Raw genomic sequence first — 21823 nt, 5'->3', positions numbered from 1 at the left:
AGACTTAGAAGAAGAATGCAGAAAAACTAAAACTGTACATTTTAATGTCAAAAACATAAAATGTCCTCTCACCTCAATGTCAAAAGTCAAAATGCTAAATTAACCATGTTGTTTATCTGTGACCACTATAACTAAATTTCAGTACCACCGTCTTTCAACAGTTTCCTCTAGTGGTCAAGTTGTAGCCACTGTGACAACCAACCCCATTCTCCCCTATTCTATAAAAAATATAACTACCAGTTCCTTTCCCCTCAGCAGAGGCAGCTTTGAAAGAGATTTTCCAAACACATTAAGTTTCTGTACAAGGTTTTGGATCAGTTTCATTGGCATTGGCTCATATTTTACTAAATAAAATGAGTTATATTGCACACCACTACTACCTGTCCCACCAAATAAAAATGGTTTAGAGTCGAAAAACATATTTGACTACTGAAAAAAATTAAAATTAAGAAAACTGTTAGATTTTATAGCTTTTATGTGTCACGACAAAGGAAAATGCCTTTCTTGTGCACCATATACACAACAATGCTGTCTGCTCAATATAATCTGAAACTTGACTTATAAATTATTGAGTCTGAAGGAGCTGAATGGAGATGTTTGTTGTCATGTTAATGGTCCTTGACCATCTTTGTAGAGAGAGACATGTCTCTAATTTCCCTCAAGTCCACAAATAGATGCGCTAATATTATAATGAATGAATATTTTATGTATTCTCCAGTTGTGAACGCCCTTACTATCTCCTGAGGTGCAACAAAGCCTGCAGCAGTACTGAGTTTATGGACTTGATCAACTTATTTGAACTATGTTTTCACTGTTTAGCCTCCCAAAGAAATACTGAAATCACTTTTTTAAAATCATCTTCACCTTGGTTTTTCAGCTAAAGCTCTTTGTTCTGCAGATGTCTTTCAATGTTAATTTTTTTGTTTATTTTGTATTATTTTTGGTAATTTCTTGGCACAAAAAAGAGTAAGCCAGCATAAGAATATCCACACATAATTGCACCCTATTTTCTGCTGGAGTCTGGGAGGAAGGGCTGAAGAGCCACAAGTTGGATAGCACCTGTTCTATGGGAATCCCTTCAGATTTACCCCCAAAATATTTAGGTCCTTGTTTAAAACGCGGTTATGTGAGAAAAAGCCTCTCACCCAATGGTAAGATTTTACTAGAATATAATTTAAACAACTAAAATTTCTACTAAGTTTATAATTGTTGTTTACCTGAGTTTGTACTTACCTAGTTTTGATATAACACAACTCGGAAAAATATATTCTAATGTTCTTTTCTGTTTATTTTGCTTGGCATGTTTCTGGCATTTGTGTATTCTGTCTATCTTCTAGTGCCAGGCTTGTTAGGTTTTTATTTAGAAAAAAATGTCTATAAATAAATCTGACTTGACGTAGTTTCAAGATTTTTAAAACCAGCTTTGAATTAAAAGTAAAAGAGAGACAGTTGCAGAACATATCTGGTCAAGAATAAACTTTCTTCCCAATATTTTAGTTGTGAGGCTATATATAAAATGAACTAGAGTAAGGTAGAATTGACTGGTTAGGGGCCTGATTATCAAACATTCTTCCTCGAGTGAGCATGATTTTGACAAAAACACAGTAAAAGTTAGCAAAGAAAATAAGATATAACTGAGGACTGCTCTGCAAGACAGAGGATAACTATTAATGTAGTAACTGTTTTAACTAATGAAAGTGTTTTTGATACACTATGGATCAGCTTGATACTGATGTTTCAGGGTTGCAGTGTGTGAAATAATGCATATTTACTTAAATCTTTTTACCTTGTCACATGGTATTTTGTTCAAAGATGTAAATGGTTAAGGATACAGTTTAATTTCTTTAAAATGCATGCATTATTTCCCACTGTTTACTTACCTGTCATTTCTATATGAATGAATTTAACAAGTGCTCCATCCAGTGGTTAACTTTCCTCCCTACATCTGTTCATAACTGTAGCCCTGTTATTACAAGCATTATTTCTGATCTTTACATTCTTAAACTTTAATAAATGTCACAAAGGTGTTTGAATTTTTTGTTCGAGTGACCAACAGCAGGAAAATTCCACAGTTTAGGTCTGAGTTAGCTTTATTTCCCCATAAAAATACAAACAGGTGGAAATGTTACTGCAAATGAAATGAACACTTGTTAAAAATGTTTAAAATGTTTTGGTAGGTTTGATTGTGTTTGCATTAAACAATCAGCTGAATTAAAACATCTTGGGCTTTTGAAATATCCAAAATACCAACAAAAGGCTCTTTACAGGAGACAAATTTAAGTACCAGCATCCTCAGATATTTAAAAGGACTCAAGTGCTGTTTTGGGTTTCAGGTTAAGTTGTGAGAATTGATGACTGATACTTGGAAGTATTTAAAACAGCACATTGATTAAATCATGAATAAAACGTGTCACACAATTAAATGACAAGTATTAAGCTTGTGAAACCAGAGTTTACTGGAAGGACACTTTGTGTCTATGTTTTTTTGTTTGTTTTTACAAAAAACTGTTAGAAGTTTAAATGTCATTTTAATGGGATTTTAAGTTCTCTGGAAATAATGCCTGCATAAGCAAATAGCCAGTCGTGTAGAAAAGAGCAGGTTCACTGAGCAGCAGATACCAGCTGGTTTAGACATGCAGACATAAAATGTGAGGAATGAAAATCATGACCAGCATTCTCGAAATGGCCATACTGTAGTAATATGACGTGCCATGCATTGCACCTAACATCAGTGCAGTCAGATTGTTGACTGTCTGCGCGGCGGATAGACCTCTTTTTTCTCCTAGGCTGTGCTTTAGGTTACTTACGGTAAGGTGGACCCGCAGTGTCCACTAAGGGATCAGGTGATCCACTAACTACGAAACGAAGGCTGCTGGGGAAAATGCAAAATGACATATAGCAAATGTCGGAGCATTATTCATTCACATTTTCGGCTCAAAATCGGATCTAAATCTAAATGAGCTCCAATGTAACGATGGCACGTTAGGACTGGTGGCGCATCTGCAATTTTTTTTTGTTTTTTTGGATATTTTTAATATATGAAAAATCACATTCACAGGCAAATATTGGTTTCAACATGGGGCTGTGCTACAGTTTGCGTCCCCGGCTCTTCGGGGACCTAAGCGGCTCTATCTCCAACGCTACATCGGATTCAGACCAGCCTCCTGACGCCGCCGTGCCGACTCGCGCCGGGGGAGCTCGCCAGGAGGACACCGGGGGATGCGGCGAGACTTCGTCGCTACGCGGCGGTGGTGGCGGCCTGGTTCGCCCCGGGGACCCAGCCAGGCTCTCGACCGAGGTGCACCGCCGTGGAGACCGACAGTGTGGTACCGACAGTGTGCTCATACAAAACGGGGGTGGTGGAGGCAGTGGAGGTGGAGGTGGCGGCAGCGGAAAGGGCTCGGGGAAGGACCGCGGCCGACGCTTACAGCTGCTGCAAAAAACAAGTACCCAAAAGCAGAAAAACTGGGACAAATTGTTGGTGGAGGAAAAAGAGGCCGAGAAAGAGGCGAAGAAAGTCAGTAAAAGCATTGACAGGGCGCTGAGGGAGCTCAAACGGGAGTATAAACAGACGCATCGGCTGCTGCTGCTCGGTAGGTTGTTTCCCTCTCTGTTATTGTTGGACTAGGAAGATGTTTATTAATAGAAACCAAAACGCACCGGCCTGTCCAGAAATTATGTCACTGCTGTGGCTAGGCCTATTTACCACATCTGATGCCTTGGCTGTGAAGACTACCCTCTACGCCTGTCAACGACAAATGATGAAGATGTTTATGGATGGATTTTGTTGCATTTTAGAAATGTCAGTAACCAAACAATGAAAGCTGTCGAAATGAACCAGGATAGGCGGATATACAGTCAAACCTTTTAGCTTGGGGCTATGTGGTCATGTCTACCTATAAACTATTACTAGAGTATTATATAAGGGTGTGACATCTGTTCAGTGACAACAAAAAAGATAGAAACCACAGATGTTCTGATTAGCTGCCACATTCACAGCAAGAATAAAGAGTCCTTTTAAATTAAAGTGCTGGATTATGTTTGAAATGCCTGGACATTGGCTCATTTACAGTATCCCCCCCCCCCCCTTTTTTTTTTCTACAATAATTAATTATACCATGTAGAAGAAGAAGAAGAAAAAAGGGCTGTAATACAGTTATGTACAAAGTGTATTTCGTACGCTGTGTGCTTTATGTCCAGACACAACAGGCGGAGAGACTTTGGGCAGTCCACGTTATAGTAATGTAAATAATACAACTTTAGTGTTTAATTGCCTAAAGAACAAAAAACCTTCAGGTTTTGGGCCATAACTGAGTAATAGAAACCAAAGTTGAGTACAGTATATTGCCCTTTATTACATTGTAACATATGTCTGGGGACAACAGCCACATTTTTTTTTTGGTTTACAACTGCAAACCTATAAAGAGGTTTCTTAATACAAACAACAACAACAAAAAACCCAACTCCTTTGTTAAGTAGAATATTAGTACATTAGAAAGTTGTATATTGCATTATTCAGTATAGTTTAACAGGTTCTATAACATACAGAGAGGCCACCTTGGTTCTGAAACCCATAAGAATATCATATTATAACAGATGACAAAATAGCCATGTCTGCAAACAAACTGCAAGATTATCCTATCAGTAAAAATATACTGGGGTTAATCTTTCAGTTTACAAGTTTGCAAATAAAACAGACCCAGTTTGTAATTTAATAATACAGAGAACACAACCAGATATAACTTGTGGATTCATAAAGTATTTTTTCCTTACAGTGTAATATTCTAAAACTATCATAACTTGCGGCCTAATCTGCCCATGGACACCAGTAATATGGCCTTTTGGCCAACTGGTAAAACTAGTTAGAGATAGTTGTACTCTGAACTGAAGAAGCTGTAGTTGAGGTTGCTCCTCCTAAACTTTCATTGGCCTTCAGATCTGTGGTTATTGTTTAAATGCGTTTTGTTAATCTTGTCACAGCATGTTTGTAACAGTTTAATTGTTTTTTTTATGTCTATTGTTTTGTTTCTTATGTTTTCAGTATTTTTATTTGGGAAGTCTGTTTTTTTAAAATTGGACTTATTTAATTACTATAGTGACTATATTAAAAGAACACAGTCTTTAAATATATGTAAGGTATAGTTTAATGTTCTTTGATGTCTTGAGACTACCTAGAGTTTTGCCTTTTCTCTGACAACTACAACAGTTTAGTGAATTAGAGTATTTAGCATACCACACTAGTGTGTATGTAATAAGGGCTATTAAATAGAGGGGTTCTATCTTTTCTCTAGTGTGTTTTATGGAACAGTTGCATGTTTCCAATATATTTACTCAATGCGTAGTTATAGAGCTGTGTAGAAGTATGTGTATCCTCCTGGCTAAAAAGTTGTGTTCGTTCTTCAAGAAAGTTTTTGAGCTATTGTCCTCATCGGTTTGACTTTTTCACATGAATTACAGGCTTTGTATAAATTGTATGTAATAAATTCTTACATCTAAATCAGCTATAGTTATATTTAGACTCTAAAGATTAGTCAGGTGCATCACATTGTTATCCAGTGTCTTCAGATGAAGTTGTTGTGTTCAGCTCTCTCTGATTTTGTTGCCCAAAAAGTAGGTTAGAACTTATTTTATTCAACCTACAAGGCTAAAATTAACAGCAGTCTTTGTGTTCACCTTTCCAGCTGCTTTTCGAGAATTTACACAAGAATGATTTAATCACTGCAGTCATAATTTACACAGATTGAGTTTGTAAGTTGGATTTTTTTAGTTTGTTTTTTTAAAACCACACATTCAGTGAAAAATAGGCATGTAAATGAAGCCCCATGATTTTCAAAAATATATCTACTAGACTTCAGTAGAGACAATCTTTATCAGAAACGGACACTTAAGTGTCATTGTGGCGTTGCTGTTAAGAAAAAAATGTGTAAGTGTTGATACATTTACAGTAAAAACAGACCCCACTTGCTTTTGTTACACTTGATGCCACACTGCATGTTTCTGCTTCACTCTAAAAAGTGCAGCTTCTTTTCTCTGCATAATAAATGGCCACCAGTTTAATTTCCTGAGTAAACAGCTCTCACTAATTACACACAGGAAGAAATGGCTCATCCTAATGAAGTCTCACAGGGAACTGTCATACATTCTTCTATGAGCTTCTGCTGAATGCTGCCATGCACAGCATGTTTGACCCGCGTTACTGTGCCACTTCAACGTGTCATCGTGGCTCTGTTTTCCTCTATAGAGTCACACTACCGCTGCTGCACCTCAACCAACACGAGCCACAGGCCATTTCTGGTTTTTCTGAAGAGGCCTTTGGGACTTTATGCCCTGCAGGACTCCTGTTGCATGCTAGAGAACCGAAGTGGTTTGAGTTCCTCTGAAAGTGGACACCTTTCTAATAGTGTTACATTTCAAGGCTACATATGCTAGCTAATCTGGGTCACTTTATCTGTTTGTATTTGCTGCAGTTATTCTGTAAAGTAATGCTAACTTTATGTTATGAATGAAAAAATGAGAATCCCATTTTTTTAACTGAAGCACATTTGTTTTTGCTTTCTCACTGCATACATGTTAAAGTTTTTTTTTATATAATTACAATTTACAAATATCAGCAAAATTATTTTTTAATGAATATTAATGATAACATGTTGGCATTGCAGGTCTGAGGTTAGTTACATAGCTGACAAAAGATTATTTATTGATGCTTTGAACATTCAAATGTTTACTCAGTATTCAGTAAAATAAAAAATCTTTTCAGCAGACATATTTGTTAATTTACCCAACTCATACCCATTTTCTATTGACTCTAATTACCAATAAATGTAGTAAATTTGCTTTATTTAAGCTGCAGTGATTCAGAGTAAATTGGGTTGATAAAGAAATACATAGTGTTTTAAGTGAAATTGTAAAAATTAAGATTTTTATTCATTATGGTAGAAAAAAAATAGTTTTAATGTTGGTAAATGTAATGTGGTAAATGTTACTATTTCTTGGTCATTTGTGGTATAAAATGTTAACTTTGAGTTTTGGATTTTGAGTCAAAACAAATGAACAACCTTTGGCTCTTGGAAAATGTAGTGGACATTTAATCTTTTTTATGAGACTGACTGTCAATCAGTTTATTGATCAAATTAAAATATTAATTTGCTGTACCCCTCATTTATAACAGAAGTCAGTTTAATAGCACATTCCCAAAAAGGTCCTGAACATCACTCAAGTAAAACTTGCAGTACAGATGGGTTGTTAAAATCTAATTAACACTATCTGCAGAGTTAGTAGAGTTAAGATGCCTTCAAATACAACTTGCAGTTTTGTGTTTTAGAAGCTCAGAACATTTCTTTCCCCCAAGTTAAAAATCAAAACTTATTGATCAACAAGTTATGACTTGGACTCCTGGGAACATATTCAACTTTTTGAATAGACTGTGGGTCCAACGCTGTGCACGTTAATTGTAGTTGTAATAACAAAACTACTGTTACATATGTCTCTCGCGTCTTTTAATAGAGTTCCTAAAGACTTTATACTTGACTGCAAGAATAGACATGGGAACTGGAGCGCAAGTTCCTATTATTTTTTGGAGAGGAAGTTACTTTATTGTTTGGTCTTTTGGATCAGATTCTACACTGGCCTGTGATAATATCTGTAGCAGCTTTTCTAGAAGTCCTTAGCTGGCCGTTTCATATCTCAGTCTTATCACCTCTATGGGCCTGAACAACAGACTGGCTGCAGTGCTGCGTTTGACAGAAACTACTGAAAGAAGGTAGCAGGCAGGGCTGGTGAATAGCTTGCTGGAAGTCAGTGGTAAATGTCATGTGTTGTTTTATTATTTGTTTGTTTTTTGAGCCACTGTCTGACATGTAAAAGCACATTTAGGAAACACTTACTCATCTGCAGAGGCACACAACACAGGCCTGCTGTCCCTCCTCTTCCAACGCAAGTAGTCGGGTGAACTTTGCTTCGGCCTAAATGAGTTTTATCATTGACCATTGCTGAACTTTGCTACTCACTGAGTTTCCAGTTAATGTAATCACCGACAGGAGGTACTGGAACATAAGTTATTGTCATATTTATGATACTGATAGCAGAGCTGTGATGGGAATTGTCTTACTTACATCAAAGGAAACCACAGCACATCTGAAGGACATTGGGTTAGACCTGTTCTCCACGTTTGCATACTGTATTATTCATGTTTTATCAAGAGCTTCTGTCCCCACAGAGAGAGCTGTAAAGTTCTTTCCAGCTTTAGGAAAAACATTTCAAGGAGGCTAAATTTAGCTCGGTATCATTTGGATGTGTGCCTCGTTTATACAGTACATGCTTCAGTTATAGTCTGGGTCAGTAAATAAGTGGAGAAGATTCTTGTACAGAAAATAACTCTTTAAAGTGCAGTTGTTATTGCATTTGTTATAACATCTTGCTGATGATTATTATTTTTGTCTGTATGTATTAGCATGTATTAGCATGCAGTCCTGTGCTAAAGATCCAAATGTAATTTTGCATTGCCGAGAACTGATTAAAAACTTTGGTTTATGGTCTTACACTGCCAGTCCGTGGGAATTAAACCCCCAATCACTGGAGGTGAGGCTGCCGTTTTGCTATTTAAGTATGACGGTCTAAAAATAGACGCAAGTGTCAAACTTTGAAATCAAAATTTACTTCTGATAAAATAGAAGATGCGAAAATATCTTTTAAATCTGTACAAGCACACGAATGTCACCAGAAACCGAAATTATTAATTATAACTCCTTGTATTACTTACAAATCTCATATTGATGAATCAAAGCCCTCCACCCACCTACATATGTTGTTGATCTGTGCTGAAATTTTGCTGCTGGATGGATAATTTTGCATTGCATAAAAGTCGGTTCTCACTACACACTGGCTGATTGATCAGTCTTCTGTTGCATGTTGGACCTTCAAAAACTTCAACCCCATCCAAAGAAATGTTGTGATGCTGTGTCACATGAACACAAACAGAATGTGGTCTTGTATTTGAGTTCATAGAATATAAAAACAACATATTAGAGTTAAACTGATTGTTGTACTGGCTCTATTTTGAAAAAAATATATGCTAAATTTATCTTTTGTTGCCTGCAACATATGTCAACAAGGTTGGTACAAGGTAATGTTTAAAATTGTGTCGCATCCCCTCTTTTACCAAAACTGTTGCATTTTCTTTCTTTTTTTTTTAAAAAAAAAACAACATGTCCTCCCATTCTTTCTTCATGGAAGATTTCAGCTGCTTGATAGTACAAGACATTAACTTGATATTTTCTTTCATAGTATGCACCAAATGTTTTCAGTGGGTAAATGATCTGGATGCAGAACAGTTCAGCACCTGCATTCAGTGCTGTTGTAATATCTGCAGGATGTGTTTTGGATTGTCTTGCTGAAATTAGCAAGACTATCCCAGAGAAAGATGTCATCTGGATGGCAGCATCCAATCCAATATGTTCAGCAAAATATTGGACTGAGTTACTAACTGCACTTATGCATCCCCATACCGACCCAGATGCTGATTAAAGCTCCCTCTCCTCTGCTGTGTGGAGGATTCAGCACTCATGATTTCAGTTTAACTTCAGTCCATCTTAAATGGGTTCAGTCCAAGATGAAGCAACAGTTCTGAAGTATTCTTTAGTTTAAAGGGTAAGGTTTTAACTTGTTGATGCAGGTGATGAAACCTCCAAATTCTTTGCAACCTTTTCTGATCTGTTATCATATCATCCAACAATGAGATGTTCCACCATGTATTATTTATTTCTTTACCTTTCTTTCTTTCTTTCTTTCTTTCTTTCTTTCTTTCTTTCTTTCTTTCTTTCTTTCTTTCTTTCTTTCTTTCTTTCTTTCTTTCTTTTTTAGCAGGACCCATTTTTTAATTGTATTTTAAACATTTTACTGGCATTAAGTTAAAAATAAGTATGAATTCCTTTAAAAACTTTTATGAAATTTCTCAGCTTAAACATGTGAAATCTTTGACCTTATTATTTTAAATAAAACATATAATCTAAGTTATTTTAAAACCATAGTTGTTAAAAATTAGACTTAGATTCATACTTATATGATGAAATTTCCCTCCTTTAGAGGATGAATGTGAAAACACATTTGGTGTCAAACTCGCCAAAATGACTGTTCATCAAGTCAAGTTACAAGCAAAAGCAGACCTTTGATTAAAAAGGGAGTTAAAATACAAATAAGCAACAGCACACCATTTTAGTCTCGATAAGAGGCAGCCACAGCAAGCTAAATATAAATATGAGACAGTGCTTCCTTAAAAGGACAATAATTTATGCAGCAAAACCTACTTGTGTGTCATTCATAGGGAGCTGAGAGCATCTACAACACTCATGCAATACTGAGTGTGATCACTAGAGGGCGATGTGGGTCAGTCACTCGTTTTGACCTTGCTTTTTAAGGCGGATAGACTGGATCATTCTCTGGTATCAGAGGACTGATAGAAGCTTTATTGTCACACTGCTACAGGTGAAGTCAGGGTTTTGGTTTGGATTTGCATACTGCACAACTTTTTTTACACTGATTTCACTATGTGAAACTTGTATTTCCATCACATTTGCCTAATTCCTTTTTATATCTGATACAAATAATAAGCCATTGGTTTCTGTGAGCTTTTTAGTGGCCTATAAGTGATTGTAGTACATGTGTCCTGCACATTTATGAGTTTTAAGGGCACAAATGCAACAGAGTAGCAGTGTTAACCTTAATCACGTGCTCTTTAATGAACAGGATGGATTGCATACAACTACTGTCACTTAAAAACAACACAACCGTAGTTTTAGTAATGTAGTGGTTAGTGAAAAGTTCACCCCCGAAAAACCTTGTATTTTGTTCAACAGGAAGCCACAGCAAGCTAAACATAAATGCAACAGTCACACTGCTTTCTGTTTCCTTTACAGAAGCATGACATTCACTGTCAGAGTTAAGCGATTGTTGCTCAAGTCCTGTTGTAGATATGACACTTTAACATATGTCATCAATTAAAATGAAGAAGATTTACTTTTCTCTATAGGTCAAGTGAACTGTTTGGCAACTAAACTTTCAGATGGTTGGTCCCTGAAACAACACCTTCATCTTGTGGTGACCTATAATTGGGGCTGATTTGGTAGGATTGGCTGGTAAATATTTATGAGTAAACAGGGAATTACTGAGCAATTATTTATTCTGAACATCTCTTTCTATTTGCTAAGGTGTGGCGTACAGTATGACATGGAGGTTTGTTAACTTTGTCCCGAAACACTGTAAGACTATGAGATCATTTTGGAATTTCACACACCAAAAAAAAACATAGGACTTTTTCTTTTTCTTATTGCCTAAGGTATTATTAACATATTCTTGTGCTATGCTCTTTGGACTTTGTATTTTGTGGTGGAGTTGATTACATCTTTATGGTGATGTAAAAGACCTAAATGGAATTTTTTATCTCCTTATGTGTCCCTGCTATGTTACAGTAGGGCCATGCTCTGTGTGGATCTTATGAGTTTATTTTGTTACTTGTGCGATTTCTATGTTTTTGTTTAACTAGCAAAATGAAAACGAGAGCCTGATGTAAGTTTAGAATAAAAACCAGGTGATTTGTGTTACAGGGTAGCAAGGCTCCGGCCCCCTCTGAAAACAAAAGCTATCATTTGCCATATTTAAATATTCCACCCTGTTTGCTTCTTAGACTCATTTATCTGAGTCATCCTTAGTGGTGGAAAGAGGTAATATTAAATGGCTAGAAATGAGAAGAAAGTCTAAAATAGTAAACTCACTCATCCTAAAATCCTTAAAGGGCGGCTGATGCTCCGGTTGGAAAACTGTTGGTCTGGGCGAATGTTAAACTACACTCAGTATTTTACTCTTCTCATTGTAATTATGAAAGATACTAATAATTTATTTAAGTACTTTGACAAACTTTTGTTAAAGAAAAGTACCCATTATCCACCTAATATAATGCTGTAGTTTATATATTTGTATAATAAGAATTTATTTTTGTTGCTGGTGACTGGAGGCTTGTTTTAGTATTTTTTAAAGTATTTGGAAGCGTTAAGTAATATTTAATTAAAATAAAACTCACTTACTTCAGGCTCAATGTACCAAAGTACAATACTTCCTAAATAAATTGCATGAAAGTTTTGTAGAAATTCTTAAAAAAAAAAAAAAAAGAAAACAATACAATGAATATGTTCTTATTTTTCAGCTATAGTACCATTTCATGATTTACGTTAAACTGACATTTAAATAGCCCCAGTACTGTGGTGTTATTTTAAAGTACATTTCATGTACTCTGTCACATTCATGATTACTTTGCCAAAACATATGATGACACGCGTTTCAATAAACAACCAAATGTATCAATAATAATGATATAAGGCTTAATTTTACACACAAAACAGTTCCTCTTTACTTTTACTGATTAATACTTAGTACTATATCATGATTTGTGGACAGAGTAAGAAGGTCATTGCTTCTTTTCCTGAGTGGTGCATTACAACTAAGAAGTAGCTGTACCTGTTGAATGAATACAGCAGGATAAAAATGATATTTGTGGAAGATAAGCAAGCTAAAGTTATATGAACCATGAACTAAAGAGACTTGAGTAAAATACAGAGATCTCAGAAATGTCATGGGTTTATGTATAAAATTTGCTGTACTATTTTAGAGTAAATTACAAGAATTTCTTTTTTGTATGAACCTAATTTCTTTATATACAGTTATGTACTGGTACTCTGGTAAATTTCTCTGATTTAGGTACTTATTAGTCTTTAGACTTATGTAAAAGAGTATACTCATTATTTAGGGCTATTTAGGACTATGTAGGGCTGTTGCCCTACAGTCAGGTTCTGCTGAGGTATTTCTTTGTGGAATTTGCATGTTGTCACATTTCCATGTTATCAGTTTTGTCTGGCTTCCTCTTACAGACGAAAAACATTCATGTTTGGTTAATTTGTAATTCTAAATTTACCCCAGAAGTGACTGGAAGCATGTTTGTTTCTCTCATTGGTCTTTTTGATAGCTTGGCATAGAATAAAGTCACCATAGAATATCCCTAAATAGATAAAGATGGTTTAAAAAACGGATGAAACATAACACATAATAAACTTTTTTTCTTCTTTTGATGATAATGCGTCTTTTAAAATTTTGGCTTTAATGTTAGTATGGCTGGAAATTTGCTCAATTATTGTTACTCTGCCAATATTGATTAGTAATTCCAAATATAACAAAGTATACATAAATACATTAGTTTTTATGAAGGTAAGACTAGATTGATGCTCCAAAGGAAGTTTAGAAGCCTGAGACAGGAAATTCTGCTACAATCTGGGGAAAAAGTATTAACTTTTGTCGTTTGCTAAATTCAAGGATAAGTTGTTAGGATGTTTAATCCCGCAAGTGAGTCAAAATAACTGCATATTGCAGTTTTAAATATGAAGGCTAAATACATAAATGATCTGTCTTAAGGTATCTATTAGTTTCTGACTTTGTGAAAAATGATCACTCCCTCAGAACTAATTTGACTGGGTTTTAAAATGAATCACATGCATTTGTGTTATTCTTATATCTAATTTAATGTTTCCGTTCCTCCGTGAAACCATTCTGAGTTTCTCTCCAGGGAGGCTTGCCTCACACTTTAAAAACTTATGAAATAAAGTATTAAAAGGAAGCCCCAGCTTTACCAGCAGCAACATTAAATTGATAGTCAAATTAATGTTTCAGTAATCCAATGATAATATATGCACCGTTCTGAAATGTGAGATTGCACGTGTCAGGTAATTGTAGTAATTTAAGTGTATTAAGATACATGTCTTGTAGTGGAGTAGCTCTGCTGTGTTTTATTTACTTTCACACCTCTTATGGTAAAATAGTTAACATGATAGGATTATATGACAAATACTTAAGTAAAACATCTCCAAAATAGAATGCAAGTACAGTATTTACTATAAACTTTAAATCTTAGCATCTTACCTATACATAAAGAAGCAGTGCAAACAGCATAAATCATATAATGTGTGAAAAATATGGTAGGAACCATTTTGTTCAGTGACTATACAAGTACCCTACATGCTGTCGTTTCGCAAAATATCGGCTGTAGCACTAACTTTAATTTAAATCTGGGCTACCATATTGTGTTGCCAGACCTAAAACGAGTGCACACGGATACAGTAAATGGGTTGCCAGTTTGGGTCAGGGCCATCTCTCAACTGAAAGCCAACAAGTAGAGAGACAGACCCAGCCCCTCATGTAAAGCAGCACAGAGGCGTACGGGCTTCCTCCCCTTTTGTCGATTAGTTTGATACCAGGATAGTGAAGGACTAAATCGGGAATGGCCTTTCTCTCCTTTACCACACAAGTTATAAAATTATATTTGAGCGCGGGTTGTTAATTTTACAGTTTAGCGCAGGTTTGTTTTCCACCTACACGATCTACGGCTACTTCCTGGTGCCACAGAGAGAGGCAGTGCTGAGTTAAAGAGACAGAAATACTGATAGAAATTCAGATAGAAAAAAAAAAAAAAAAAAAAAAAAAACAGTGAGAGAGGAGAGGGGCTGGAGACGCGATAGAAACAGTTGACTGGATTCCCAGAAATTGAAATACCCCCTCTCTCTTATTTATGTATATTTTTCTGATATTTCTTCGCTGAAGCGAGTCGTTATTCTTCGTCGGTTTGGATGACGGTCGGCTGCGGCTGAAGCGGAATTGGAACGGGGAACATATTCCTCCCTCCGACGGAGAAGCCTCACCGAGATTTTTCTTTTTTTCCCCCCTTTTTTATTTTACAGTAGACTCATTCTGGTGTTATTTCGAAACCACAATATCATCCCAGGTGTCATCTTTATATTTGTTACGATTCCACAAGGAAGGGTTAGGGCGACGGAAGATGGGTTGTTTGGGCAACAGCAAGACTGAAGATCAACGCATCGACGAAAAGGCACAACGAGAAACTAATAAAAAGATAGAAAAACAGCTGCAAAAGGAGAGACAAGCATATAAAGCAACACACAGACTCTTATTACTGGGTAAGGCTGATTTATATGTGATGGCTATCTGAAATGTAAGCTAACCGTAATCCCTTTCGTTTACCGAACACGTAGCCCCATTTGACAGCGCTTGCAATAATATGTCATGGGGGTGGATATTGATGGAAGCGAAGGTCCAGAGCCTACAATTAACTGGGTTCATTTCCTAAACATTTCTTGGGTTTTTACGCTAACCAGGATGCCCCCGTTTGAGGTCATTTGGTGATATTTTTCTCTATTTTTGTGGTGTGTTTTCGAAGGTGCGGGAGAGTCCGGAAAAAGCACCATTGTGAAGCAGATGAGGATTCTACACGTCAACGGCTTCAACGCTGAGTGAGTGCTATTCAGTACGCTTATTAAATAGCAACATTAACGGCTCAAAATAACATTAATACTTATTTATATGGCTCTTCTCTTAATGAATAACACTGTCGAGGCCAGAGTACAGCCTGCGAATGGATTTTCCCCAGGCACTGCAGCGCCTGTTGGGCCCTGTATCTCATGCAAAGCAACTAATGTCTCTCTCTCTTTTTTTTTTCTCCTCCTCCTTTTCGTGTGCAGTAATCAGACATATGTGAGGATCTCAGTGTCACACAGATGGCATATAAGTCAGTTTCCTCTTTCATGCAAGAGAGTGAAAGGTTGTGATCGACACAGGCCTATTGATGATTTGTTTTGCTGCAAGGCCTTGCATGGCATTGATCTCAACTGGTCTGTTTTAAACGGGCCTTAGTCATGTAACTGTATGAAAATACTTTTATTTATATATTTATTTAGATTATTCATGGGAAGCATGATCTTAAAGCATATGAGGCAAGATTTTGGACGTTTAAGATTTAAAAGAGAGCGAGCAAGAGAGAGAGAGAGAGAGGAAAAATGGCTGCACCTTTGAGTTTAACCTGTTCACCAGAATCCCACCAGAATGTTTTTATGGTTTTTACTTGAAGTTTGGTTTAAGATAATAAGTGACATTGTGTTTATGGGTAATTCATAGAAGAGGCTGAACATAAAAAGCCAGAATCCAGTTTGTAACTGATTAGTAAATCTAAAGATCAATTTGGATCTTACTTCTTTAGCCGTGGATCAGAGGATAAAACAAACTTTATGGAGGTCGGGATCACTTATGGTAGAGCACGATTAAAAACCAGGGAGCACCTATTATTCCCATGGACTAAATAGTGGGTTGACAAACAAAGCAAACAGCTTGGAAGCGTGTCGCCGCTGCAGTGATTGAGGTGGGGCTTACAAGAGAGCTGTGGCTGATATAAAAAAAAAAATAACCTCATACCTTAATTGTTCAAGGGGATAAAAAGAATAGCTGTTCATGAAAAGTTGTATTTATAATAAATTCCTCAGAGTTTTGCATGAAAAATGAACATAGGCTTGGACTTGTGCAGTACCCCTACGTGACCAGCAGGAAAATCAATTCTATTTTCACGTCAGTCAGGTTTTATAAATAACTACATCAATGTGGTTTTCCACTTAAGTAATATTTAAGATTATAAGCCTTCTTTATAAATGAGGCCCCTAAACTATGTGTTGAATCGTAATAAATTGCAGTCCAACTTAGCTCCACCTAATTTATAACTAATTTGATGATAAAACTATTGTAATTTACTATAATTAATGTTTTTGTAATCGTTGCCTCGTGTGTTCATTCTGTCTCCATACAGAGAAAAGAAACAGAAAGTCCAAGATATTCGGAAAAACGTGAAGGATGCCATAGTGGTGAGTTTCATCTGCATCACCTACCAAATGTGCTCAGTGACTCTGTTGTTACACAGAATCCCACTGTAATCCCATTTTATTGATTATTATACAGAGATATGAACAGTTATTCTTGTAGTCATCCTGCTGAAAGCATGTTTTTGTCTCCTCTTTTAACTTCTGCTTTATAGACTATAGTGTCTGCAATGAGCACTTTAATACCCCCAGTCCCGTTAGCCAATCCAGAGGACCAATTCAGAATCGAATACATCAAAAGCATAGCACCACTCTCTGATTTTGACTATTCACAGGTAAGACGTTTTATGAAGTTCTTATGTGTTTGTATGTCTTCAAATGTCTTTTTTTCTCTTCTGAATATGTGTTTGTGGATGTTAGATGACTTGGTGATGGTGGGGCTTTGTTGTTTTACTGAACAGTACGTCTGATAATGTAGATTTTAGTGACATAGTTCAGGATTGTCAGCTCTAACTTTCTTTCTTTCTTTCTTTCTTTCTTTCTTTCTTTCTTTCTTTCTTTCTTTCTTTCGTTGTCTTTTGCTTCAGGAAAATGAAGTTGAAAATGACAGATAGTTATTAACTTAAGGATCTCGTTTAAAGTTTGATTTCTTGTCATAACTGTATGTGGATTTGAATGCGACGTTTAGCACATGGGACTCATTTCAGTGTGTGATCAACCATTCGATAGCACAAGGTCATGTGTTGGAAATGTAGATCATGTTTTACATAATTCTGAAAGTCTTCCTTGTTTAACACTAGTTTGCATCACCCAAAAAGCAGAAATGACTTAATTGAAACAGGGCTATAGATAGACTCACAGAGATTTGAATGTCTTTTGTTAATGTACTTTTATTGGAACCACACTGAGGTATTAACCAGATGTTTCATGTGAGAGAAATATGTGGCTATAATTTCTGTTTGGTGTATTGATCTGCACTTTTTTAGATCTAACAGAACTTTCCATTCCTTTCATGTTGTTGTAGTACTTAAACCATTCAAAACTGCAGAACTGATCCAAAAGGCATTACTTCTTTTTGCATTGATCACAGGTGATCAGCTGATAAGTGTCTTTTTTTTTTTTGTAAGAGAAAAGGTCTGCAGTTTCAGCTTCAACAGGAGAAGTTGCTACTTTTCTCTGATTTTTGGACAAAATACAGCATTTGAAGATTGTGAAAATTGTGAATCAATGATAAAATTTGATAAAGAAAATTGGTAAATTTTTAGTTATAGTCTCGTTTTTTCATAGTTTTTTTTTTTTTTTTTTTTTTTTAGACAGTCTTACAATCAGACAATTGTTGAAGTCTTGTGGAGTAATTATCTTTTTTTGGGGATATTATAACTGTATTCAGGTCTAATCCACACAATCATAAACTGTACAGCAACGCTTTGTCCTTAAAGTGCTATTGTTTCTGCATTGCCATCTTACATCTTATCATGTTGTTTCCCAGCTTCCCTCTCAGCCGCTTTATGTAAGACTACATCACAAGAGTATCCATTAGAAGGAGTTGGGTGTTAACTTCTTGATGGAGCAGCAGTGGCCCTCACTGTTATGATGTTGTGTTGTGTGAGGGCCGGGGCCATGGGGAGAGTCGGCGTTGAGTTCCCATGCCCGGCTAAGCCAAAGGGAACAACATGGCTCTGTTTGGAGCAACTGTGCTTGTCAGCAGTCTCAGGCTTCGCTTGTGTCACCACTACATTGTCACTTAGTGTCACCAGGCATGATATCCAATACATCAGGAACAGGGCCAGTCAGTAACCTGTGGCTTTCATCTGGTGGCGCCCTTTTGAAATGTGGAAGCATATTTTGCTGAGAAAATTCTGAACAGATGATGTCATGTTTTATGATAAGGTATTAAGACGGATAAGAAGAAGCAGACAATCTGTGACTCTAGGTTTGACTACATGTCTTGCTATGTAAGCATGTATCAGAATGACATTTTGTACAGAGCAGTGCTGTTTTATTTATCAGTTATCAATTACTCTGGTAATTACTCATGTATGTCAAGGATTTTGTCCATGAAATGTCAGAAAAGAGTGAAAACTTTCTGTAACGTTTTCCCAGAGCCAAAGGTGACATAATCAGTGTTTAAAACTAAATTTACAATTATTTTAATTAATATCCAGTGCAACGTAAAAACTCAGATGAGTTTAGCTTGACTACAATAATTTTTCAGGTAATCATTAGAAGCTTTAAGATAATTTTTCCTCTGAATAATCGAGCAGTCGCTGGATGTGGTTATGGTTTGGAACTTAAAGAATAATTATTACATTACCCAGTGATAGTTGAGTAATAGAGCGCAGTGTTGTGAAGTCATGGCATTAGCTGCGTTGGGTCATGACATTTCACAGTTGATGGTCCGTAATCAAGATAGCAGAAAGTATATTCTCAGTTACCTTTTTGGCTTGTTAAGTTACAGTCGATGGAGCAGTAAACATATAAAATCAAAGAACAGTTTTTTTTTTTAAACAAAGAGTTTGTGTTGATTTTTAATTGTTAAAATGCAAAAGTTTAGTTTAGCTTGCACTTTAGGGACTGAAAATTTTTTCAGGCTGTTTTTTTCTTTGTACTGTGTTTACATGTTACAATCCGTTCTGATGGCTGCTTAGTGCTCATAGTAAAGTTTCCCTTTTAGAAATTTTGTCCTATGGTAGCTTGGCGTAACAGACCCATGGACCAGTAAGCGCCGATGCAAACTGTCGTCTATGCAAATGGAAACAAATGCCGCAGCTGTAGCAGCATTAGCCACTAGACAGTGTCTGTCAACTGAAGTGAAGCAAATTCAAATGAGCCTTGGCTCTTGCTTTACTATGTTGTTTCACTGTCAGACATGTTGACTACTGTGTAACTGTGTGTCATTTTACTGCAGAACTAGGTTTTGTCACTACTGAGTATAATTTGAAACCTGTTAATGCGTTTTATATATAGCACAGACAATGGAGTCAGGATTAGGCCCACAGAAGTTTGTCCTCTTTGTTTTTTAATATTGTTTGATGTAAGATGACACAATAATCTACAATTATTGCTTTTGATTAAGACATTTGGTCCCTTTGTTTCCAGCTACATATGTCCAGCGTAACACCTTTCCAGCATTCCTTTGATGTTAACTTGTTAGGGATTTCCTTCTGTGGAACATTTTGAGTCCTAGAAGTTTGTTTTTCCTCTAATTGATCACTTGAGGATACCTGATGTGGGGCAGAGGGTGGCATGGGAGGCTGATCTGTATTTGGAACCACGTTATGAAAGATGAACAGCAGCGCGCCCTCTCCTTTTGCTTTTTGCTCTCTTTTCAAGCTAAATTTGTCTGTACTGTTTAACTGAAATAACCCATGAAAGTCGTCGTGTCGGGTGACTGTTATCTAACACTGATACACTATTCAATTCCAATAAATGAGATGATAGTTTCCTTAGTAGCTAACAGGTAGTCTGGATGATTCAGGATGGAGGTTTGCAGAGGTGGTGATTTTGCTGTTTCTGTACATTTTAAGGCGAAGGCTTTCTGCAGAATGCAACCCCTGTGAAAGAAGTTGCAAGGCATTTGCTTCACTGTGTTGTTTTGAGAAGTTGAATGAAATGTAGGCCATTTTGTTCCGTGTCAGCCTGACCTATATGATTCAATTGACATTACATCACAAACTTTACTTGATTAAACCAAGTCTGAGCTGAAAGTTGGTACTAGCAGAGGCACAAGAAAATCAGCATCTCATGGCTTGTGATGAAAGTGGGAGTGGAAACAGACTAAGAAGACAGGAAAGAGTTTAAAAAAAAAAAACAAAAAACAAAACTTGTGTTTAAGCAAATTCCCTCCTGGTCTCTTTCTGCGTTATCAGTTCCTCTGTAGGGCACTGCAGCACACACTACATTTATTCAAAGGCCCAGTGTCACACGCCTCTGTGGAAAAGAACCCTGAGGACCATACTTGCATTCCCCTCCTCCCTTCTCTGCCCCTTCCACCCTCTACTCTTCATCCTTGCCCCACCAAGCCCTAACTAGGCTAGTCGGGCCCTTCTTCAGGGCTTCAAGCCCCTCCATGTCTCCTGGTGTAAAACTCTAAAGAGACCTGTAAAGCTAGTAGCAGGAGTGTAATCTGCTATGTTGAATCTCGCTCATATCAGCTGAGCTGAGTGTTGAAGTTTGACTTCAGCTGAAGGGGAAGCAAATAAAGCACGTATGGTTCCAGTTGTTTTTTTTTTGTTAATCAGAAGTTTGGTACAATAGGTAGTTGGTTTTGTTGCAGAGAGCCAAAGTATGGATGTGTTATGTTTTCATGTAACGTTATACTTATAATATGTGACATCATAGCATCAAAGTGTTCAGGTTCTTCCTGAAGTTTGTAATCTATTAAAATAAGTGTAAACACACATAAATATCTCTGTGAAACTTGTAACGACTGGATCAGTGGATTTTCTCCATGTTTAACTTAATCACCGGATCTGCCGAGAGGAGATCTCCCGGAGCATGTGATCGTTTATCAGGCTCCTTCTCCCTCTCTCTCTGGTTCAGGGCTACTTTCACCCTCTCTCCCCAGTCAGAGCACAGAGCCAGTGCTGAGTGCAGAGTCATGTGGTGGTACCAGGGTAGAGGAGGAGCCCATCTGAAAGACGTGTTCACAGGCGGCGACGCGGGATGTTAGCCCAATCATCTTTGTTTAGGGCATACAGAGAGTCCTGGGAAATGTCTTAAAGTCATTGATGAGATGAGTTCCTCTCATAATGCTCTGCTTTGTCCAGGAACAGGAAGTCAGCTGAAGCACTAAAACTATGTGTAGTCACTTACAGCATTGCGCCTATGGATAGATTTTGCACAGCGGGAGTGTAGGTTAAAATCTATGTATTTTGGGAGAGAAATTAACTTTTTTTTTTAAATGACTTTACAGCATTTTTTTTTGGTGTGTGTGTGTGTGAAATTAGCCTGTGAATAAGACTCTTAATGCAGTGCCTCATTCATATATTAGAAAGAGAAGCAATACTGAAAGGCATGCACGTTTTATGGTAAGAAAAGAATGACATGGCATTCAGGTTGACTTCTTTTAAAGATAACAGAGGAGTGTTATTGTTTTAAAAAGCTACAGCTCCCATAGTAGCTCTTTTAAA

At 36.8% G+C, this 21823-nt stretch overlaps 1 protein-coding gene across 3 annotated transcripts in view; it reads left to right on the top strand.

Annotated features, from left to right (window-relative positions):
• The window catches only part of gnal (guanine nucleotide binding protein (G protein), alpha activating activity polypeptide, olfactory type), a 54551-nt gene that overhangs the window by 1545 nt on the left and 31183 nt on the right, over positions 1 to 21823 (top strand). Inside the window, exons 1-4 of one of the 3 annotated variants that reach the window (XM_041991635.1) lie at positions 2854 to 3593; positions 15269 to 15341; positions 16682 to 16736; positions 16907 to 17026. In XM_041991635.1, coding sequence (XP_041847569.1) covers positions 3077 to 3593; positions 15269 to 15341; positions 16682 to 16736; positions 16907 to 17026 — 765 coding nt within the window. In that variant the 5' untranslated portion in view covers positions 2854 to 3076. Of the gene's footprint in view, positions 1 to 2853; positions 3594 to 14211; positions 15009 to 15268; positions 15342 to 16681; positions 16737 to 16906; positions 17027 to 21823 lie in introns of those variants that run through there. The other 2 variants (XM_041991636.1, XM_041991637.1) reach the window with 2 other exon arrangements.

The sequence above is a fragment of the Melanotaenia boesemani genome, chromosome 8 (genome assembly GCF_017639745.1).
Source record: "Melanotaenia boesemani isolate fMelBoe1 chromosome 8, fMelBoe1.pri, whole genome shotgun sequence".
Classification (NCBI taxonomy): Eukaryota; Metazoa; Chordata; class Actinopteri; order Atheriniformes; family Melanotaeniidae; genus Melanotaenia; species Melanotaenia boesemani.
This window is presented reverse-complemented; position numbering and strand designations above follow the sequence as displayed.